Source organism: Trachymyrmex septentrionalis, unplaced genomic scaffold, assembly GCF_001594115.1.
Source record: "Trachymyrmex septentrionalis isolate Tsep2-gDNA-1 unplaced genomic scaffold, Tsep1.0 scaffold94, whole genome shotgun sequence".
NCBI classification, from domain to species: Eukaryota; Metazoa; Arthropoda; class Insecta; order Hymenoptera; family Formicidae; genus Trachymyrmex; species Trachymyrmex septentrionalis.
The window spans coordinates 30,273-37,925 of NW_017306130.1; the positions used below are offsets into that span (position 1 = coordinate 30,273).

At 31.0% G+C, this 7,653-nt stretch overlaps 1 protein-coding gene across 1 annotated transcript; it reads left to right on the forward strand.

Moving 5' to 3' along the window:
- The first annotated feature begins 2,163 nt into the window (after window positions 1–2,163).
- Window positions 2,164–6,508, forward strand: LOC108756083 (acetyl-coenzyme A transporter 1). Its single transcript, XM_018499642.1, has 8 exons — window positions 2,164–2,842; window positions 3,940–4,229; window positions 4,317–4,471; window positions 4,558–4,751; window positions 4,827–5,011; window positions 5,267–5,384; window positions 5,468–5,683; window positions 5,761–6,508. Exons 1-8 carry the CDS (start codon window positions 2,624–2,626, stop codon window positions 5,938–5,940), a joined length of 1,557 nt encoding a protein of 518 aa, XP_018355144.1. The 5' UTR covers window positions 2,164–2,623; the 3' UTR covers window positions 5,941–6,508.
- Window positions 6,509–7,653: the final 1,145 nt, after the last annotated feature.

The following is a 7,653-nucleotide window of genomic DNA, read 5'->3' on the forward strand; positions in this document are numbered from 1 at the left end:
AGGCGACTCCGATCAAATTAATCTCCAATTAATTTAATTAGTACTATTTTATTAATGCCCCCGTTTCGATTAATGCAGTTTAATTTTAACCTTGGTTTAACTAATTCTTCGAAGAATTAAAAAAAGATGAAGAGTAAGTTGAACCGAGATTAAAATTAATCTACATTGATAGAAACGAGCATAATTAATACGAATAAAACTATTAATTAATAGAATTACATTTAGTGTATCAAAAAAAAAAAGATTGAAAACAACGAACTGTACATCATATATTAGAGATTTTCTTCAGCGATTCTTGCCTATTTTAATGTAAATTATTTTTATAATCTTGGCTTAATTCTTTATTCTTTTTTAATTCTTAAGACAATGTTCATAATTCATTCTTATTTTAAAATCATTTTAATAAAATACTAATATAACTCTCTGATTGGCTCATGATATCTTAAGATTGTACATAAGATAGTCTTAAATGGTTGGACATAACAAGGCAGGAATCAAGCACGATAATTCTTGTGCAAACCAATACGGTTAACAAAACAACTTTAATAATAATTAATTCACTTACATGTTTCGGCTCATTTTTGAGCCATCCTTAGAGACAATATTTGATGTTGTAATTATAAAAAATTTTTTTACAAACTAATTTATTTCAGTGAGCCACCTCTATCTATTAACGGAAACTATAATATAAAAATGAACTTTAATAACAATCTAAAATGTATTAAAATTATTAAAAGATAAATTTGTTGGGAGTAAAAACGATTTATTGTAAAATAATAGAAGGTAGCTCACTAAAAATTCACTATATCGCAAACAGTTAAATTCTATCAGTTTAGTAAAAAACCAGTCTTTGATCATTCAGCGAATCAGTGTCAATTATGTTGAAATTAATGAATAACTAACAATAAATAAAGGGCAAAGTAAGAGTCATACACATTTTTTAAATTGTCACACAATTAAAAAAAATAAATTACAAATAAAGAAAAGTAAAATTGAAAAAAATAATAAAAAACTCAGTTTAAATTCAAATATAAAACGTTACAAGTTTCAGCTACCGGATTGAGCCCTCTTCAGACATTAACCATTATTCCTTATAATAACAGCTCGGGTGAGTCTTGATATAGAACTCGACATTATTCACATACAATTGAACAATCAAATGTGTTTCATATCTTTTGGAAAAAGTTCAAAAATCATATGTAAATTATTATATTATATTTATTTGAAGTGTGTCCATATAAATATGAAAACCAATTAAAATGTACAAAGTTTAATGGAACGCAGATGTGTAAGACGGACATTGTATGTTGATCATAATGTACGCTCGCTAATACGAATCAATACGGATCAAGAGTAAATTTTTGTTTTAGTGAGCTACCTTCTATTATTTTATAATAAATCGTTTTTACTCCCAACAAATTTACCTTGTAATAATTTGAATATATTTTAGATGGTTATTACAGTTCGTTTTTATATTATAGTTTCCGTTAATAGGTGGAGGTGACTCACTGAAATAAATTAGTTTATAAAAAAATTTTGTGTAATTACAACATCAATATTGTCTCTGAGGATGACTCAAAAGTAAGCCGAAACATGTAAGCGGATTAATTATTATTAAAGATGTTTTGTTAATCATATTAGTTTGCACAAGAATTACTGTGCTTGACTTCTATTAGTGTTTCCTGTTATAACTAACCATTTTGTATCATTAAGGAGTCTTTAGGAATTAATTTATTCTTAAATATAAGAATTAAATCTATAATCTATAAATTCTGATTATAAATCCTGATTATCCGTTTCTATCAATGCAGATTAACTTTTTTTTTTTGCCTACTTTTCATTTTTTTCTATTTCTAAAAATCATTAAAAAAAATGAAGAGAGTAAATTGAAACCGAGATTAAAGGTAATCTATATGTAGAAATGAACATTAGAACTAAGAAAAGATGAAAAGTAAGTTAAACTAGGAGTTAATCTATATTGGTAGGAATAGATATTTATTTTGATTAAATTAATTGTCAATTGAGTTAATCGGAGTCATCCCTAAAGCTTTATTTGACCTTCCCTCCATGAATCGTTTCACGCGAGGTGGCGCTTCAATACTTCGTTTGCCGTCTAGCACGCACGTGACGTTGCACAGAAAAAAACAAAGTATAACTGACGTGTCCTAATAAGAGGCAACGTGGCAACGCGACAGTGTTCGCTGTGTTTGGAGTTTCTATCCTCGTGTTGTTCTCGCTTTGCTTCTTGTACATTTCCGTCGTCGCAATGTCGATATAAAGAGAAAGGTGAAAGACTGAATTTCACATTACAAACTGCCGTTTCGGCATTTAGTTTCCTTTTTAATTGTAACCACTGTAACAGCAGCGAAAGGTTATGTATCCGCGATGATCGCATCGTCAGCAACGACTCGACGTCGATCAGCGTGAGTGTTACTCGCTCGTTCACCGTCGTTTCTCCGAGAATTTGATCGTCGTCGATGCGATTCCACGTTGCGCGCGTCCATTCGTCCACGATATGCGGTGACAAGCGGAGATTCCAACCTAATTGGTGATTAACCTTGAAAATCACTCAGCGGTGCGTGAACGTGACACGAGCGTGAATATTCGTTGCTGACTCACTCGTATGGATGTTAATATGAGGAGGAAACCTGACAAGGAGGATCGGTCTGTAGAGGATGGTGGCGTCGACTTGAGTAGCAGTCAGGAACCCTCTGATCTGCGAGGGGACGAGAAGAATATTGCGATTTTATTCTTCTTGTACCTGCTGCAAGGTATCCCATTGGGATTATGTGGTTCCATCCCCATGCTGTTGCAGAACAGAGCAGTTTCCTATCGACAACAGGTATGTGAAAGCTTCTTTCCACAATTATTCTGTCAATTGTAAATAAAACATATTGTTAAGATGCTTTTTGAAAAGAGACACAGTAACATAGTAAATCATTATATCCTATTATATTGTTTAGTAATGTTGAACAAAGATGAAATGATTACACTGTAACATCTCTTGCTAAAAAGCACCTTGAGTGATGTTAAGATGTACCTAGATAATTTCTTTGATATTTGTTAAAAATTTTTTACTAATGCCATGTTGAACATTTATCGTGTAATAATATGTGGACTGTTCCTAGGATGGTATTTATAGTCTAATCTTATATATTTAAGATTGTCTTAAATTTGATTTAAAGTCAGTATTCATAATCTGTTCTTATTTCAAGACTGTAATATCTTAAGAAGCTAATATAGCTAATTGTGACCAGTATTCATAGTTGATTCTTATGTTTAAGTCTATTTTAAATACAGTCTTAAAATGTTAATTACAGAACTGTATTAGTATATTAAGACGTTACTTAAGATGTTCTTGAAATAAGAACCAATTATGAATATCAACCTGTGACAGGTTGATGACATTTTAAGACTAGATTTAAAACAATCTTAAATATAAAAATCGACTATAAATACTGGCCAATGTATGATTGCTTTATGACACCTTAAAACTTAAGATGATTTTAAATATAAAAATCGAATACCAGCGGTGTTCTGTGTCTTTTATTTCAAATCTTAAGTAATATCTTAATATATACTGCTCTCTGATTGTTCATGACATCTTAAGTCTGCATTTAAATAGTCTTAAATATAAGTATCAATTATGAATACCAGCCATAGTTGATTTTTATATTGGAGACTGTCTTAGATACAGTTTAAGATGTCATAAACCAGTTGTATTAGCATCTTAAGACATTACTTAAGATGTCTTAAAATAAGAATGGATTATGAATATCATCTTTAAAGTGATATTGAATATAAGATTGGATTTTGAATACTGTGGAACCTATTTGATCAAATAAGATGAATATATATATTTTGTAAATTAGATTGATTTAATGATAGAAAATTTATACGGAAAGTAATGTATCTTTTATATGTTTCTTGTTGACACAGGCAGAATTTAGTTTTGTACAATGGCCGTTTTCATTGAAACTCTTTTGGGCGCCCATAGTAGACTCCATTTTTTCTCAAAAGTTTGGAAGGAGAAAAACTTGGTTGATTCCTACTCAATATTTGATGGGTTTATTCATGCTCCTTTTGTCAAATTACGTAGATCATTGGTTGGGAAAGGAACATGAAAAGCCCAATATTGAAATGTTGACTGCATTATTTTTCTCCTTAAACGTACTCGCCGCGACTCAAGATATTGTAGTAGATGGATGGGCACTTACAATGCTTAAAAGGTACTTCTGAAATATTTAAACCTTGTGTACATGCGTCAGCAATATTTCTAAGCTTGAAGCTTGTTTAATTTTAATTTATTCATTAAGGTGCAACGTCGGCTATGCGTCTACCTGCAACAGCGTCGGCCAAACAGCGGGCTACTTTATTGGCTATGTTTTATTTATTTCGCTGGAGTCCGCTGAATTTTGCAACAGTTACTTGAGGTCGATCCCTTCTGATGAAGGCATACTAACTTTGCCCGGTAAAACGAGCTTAGCAATTGAAAAGATTAATATTTTCATATATAAAATGTATATTTGAGTTGTAACGAGCATATTTTATTTTTAGGATTTTTGTATTTTTGGGGTTGGACATTTATTGTTACAACAACGTTTATTGCGTTATTCAAACATGAAGACAGAGGCAGAATTTCAAAGGGCGAAGAGCTAAACACTGATATTAAGCATGCATACAAACTGCTATGGGACATAGTTAAATTACCAGCCATAAAGACCACAATTATATTTCTCTTAACTGCAAAGGTTAAATATTATAATTTACAATTATAATTTGTAGCATAAATTTCGTTATGTTTATTTGATTGTTCCATTCTGCAGATCGGATTTTCTGCATGCGATGCTGTAACCAGTTTGAAGCTTATAGAAGCCGGTTTTCCCAAAGAGAAGTTTGCTTTTATGGCCGTACCCATGATACCGTTACAAATAATTTTACCATTAATAATCTCGAAATATACCGCTGGACCCAGACCTATGGATGTTTATATGAAAGCTATGCCCTATAGGTAATCAATATATAATTTATTATTATTATTATTAGGCATTAGGAACTCGAAAGCTCATTGCCGCAAATACCAAATCCCGCCACTGTTCCCGTCCCTGAGCAAGATCCCTCCATTTGTGATCCTCGTACCCCATTTCGTTAAGGTCCATTCTAATATAATATATAGATATTAAGGTCCATTCTATATATAATTTATAGATGACAATAAATCATAAATATTTTAATTGGCTGACAGTTATAAATTTATATGATACAGGTTGGCTTTTGGCTTAATAGCGGCGTTTTTGGTGTGGGTTACACCGTTCATTGTAATTAATGGATATGTTCCAGTTTATTATTTCGTGGTATTGATAGGCTTATACTTTATACATCAGGTAAACATTATACAGAATATGCATTTCTTTAATCGATCCAATTTGGAATTATTGATTGTATAAGGTTTCTTATTATACTTTAGATTTCTGCAAGTAGTATGTTTGTGGCATCGATGGCTTTTTTCGCGAAAGTGAGCGATCCGGCAGTTGGCGGAACATACATGACATTACTGAATACTTTATGCAATCTTGGTGGAAATTGGCCTGCCACGGCTGCGCTTTGGTTTGTCGATCCCTTAACATTTAGACAATGCAGTACTGATTATGCAAACGACTGTAGCACAATTACGGAGAGAGAGGTTGGTTGCAACTATCTTTTTTAAAGTTCTATTATACATAAAGAGATTATTAATATAATTATTTATTCTATTTTCAGCTCTGTGCGAATACCAATAATGGTGTTTGTATTATGCAACTCGATGGTTACTACATAGAGAGCATTCTCTGCTTAATCATAGGTTTCTCTTGGCTTAGATGGGGTCGTAGAAAAATTAATATATTACAAGCGAAACCGATGTCCGCTTGGAAAATTGTTCTTACTCGTAACAACAGGTAACATATCAGCACAGTGTTATAAATTTATTAACATTGGTACCTGTAAAATTATTAGGAAATTCTCTTCAACTTGCCGTTGCATATACGGTGTATCCACTGTAGTTCCTCTAGATCAGATCGAATTATTAATTTATTATAATTTACTCGTAACAATTAACTATTACTGTTTATGCTGGTGTCATCAAGAATGTACACATTGAGATGTGTTAAAAGAAATTAATACTTTGTAGTTGCACTACAAATTAAGGTAAAGTCTAATCTAATTTATTAAATGATCGTGTTGATTCACGGATTCCCGTAGGAACTATATGGACACACTATATATTTACCCATATGTGGGGCATATGCATACATCATTTCCTATACATTTACCAAGTGTTCCAGTTTAGAGAATGTGCGCGAGGTGAATCGATAACGATCCATTCGCCTCGGGAGGCAATATCTATTATAGAATATATATAGTACAGGCCCCACGAAGAGAAAACTTAATATAATATCATATAATGTAAAATGAATAACATTCCGTGCATAATTGAAAAGATCTCTAATTGTTGTCATCCTTATTTCATTGATTCGAATTATCGAGAATTAATTTAGTGATAATAAAATATTTAAAAACCTTTTATAGAATATATAATATAGATATTTAACATTAATAAAATGTTATTTATTATATATAAGGAAATATATATTGTGTGACATACATTTTTCCGTATATACACATATATATTTGTTATATAAGCATATTTATTTGTCAACGAGTCAAATGTTTTCCGAATACGATCACAACAGAAGCAGAATATATTATTTTTTTATGAGATGGTATTATATGTATCATTTAGATAAAATTTGTATGCGCGCATAAACTTACAATTTGTTATCTCTCTGCGAATAGCGTATTATTTCAAATAATAATATTTTGCACGGAATACTTACAGATATTTCATAGAAGTTTTGTAAAACAGAAGACATATGCGACGCGTGTTCGCAGTTTCTCTATTGTAAATATATCTAAAAGTATTTTATGCATAATGAACGCATGACGAAATACATTTAACGCAGGATGTTAATAAAAATTTTTCATATAAAAAGTTGGAGCTGATGTGTATATGTTTTATTTCAACTTTTTTGTACTCTCCTGGCAATATAGAGAAATAAACGCAGTCACAGCCATGAAGATGAAATATCAGGTATGAATACGAGTATTCAGGTATAGTTTAAATATCTCTGCGTCACTCGCGTGAATATTATAACGGTTAATGTGTTACATGAGAACAATATGGTACATTATTATAACGACATTTAATTATACGAGTGTATTACATTTGTATTAACTATGAGAAATTTAAGTTTTCGGTTATACGCGATTATTTTATGTACATCTACATGCAAGATTTTGTATCAAGTTTCAGTTATTGAACGAAGGTGTGGAGAATTACGCCTGAGAAATATTTTTACAAATAAAAATTGGACTTTTAATCGTTTGTTTGTTAATGTTCCTGTTCGAGATCACTTTGTACATGAATCCGCATTTTAATTGCAATAATAATTATTAGTTGCAGAATATATCGCTCATTTGCTGCCATAACGATATAACTAAAAAAACGAAGTTTTCCAAACAGTTTGAATGTTTTGATCATTAAAATTTTATAATATTAATTTATTTAATAAAATGCAATTTTACAATTTCATAATACCGATTATAAAATTGAAC

Coding starts and splice junctions, on each gene's coding strand:
- LOC108756083 (XM_018499642.1), top strand. CDS start 2,624: ATGGATGTTAATATGAGGAGGAAACCTGACAAGGAGGATCGGTCTGTA. Junction 4,752..4,826: donor TATTTCTCTTAACTGCAAAG/GTTAAATATTAT, acceptor TCCATTCTGCAG/ATCGGATTTTCTGCATGCGA. Junction 5,684..5,760: donor GCACAATTACGGAGAGAGAG/GTTGGTTGCAAC, acceptor TTCTATTTTCAG/CTCTGTGCGAATACCAATAA.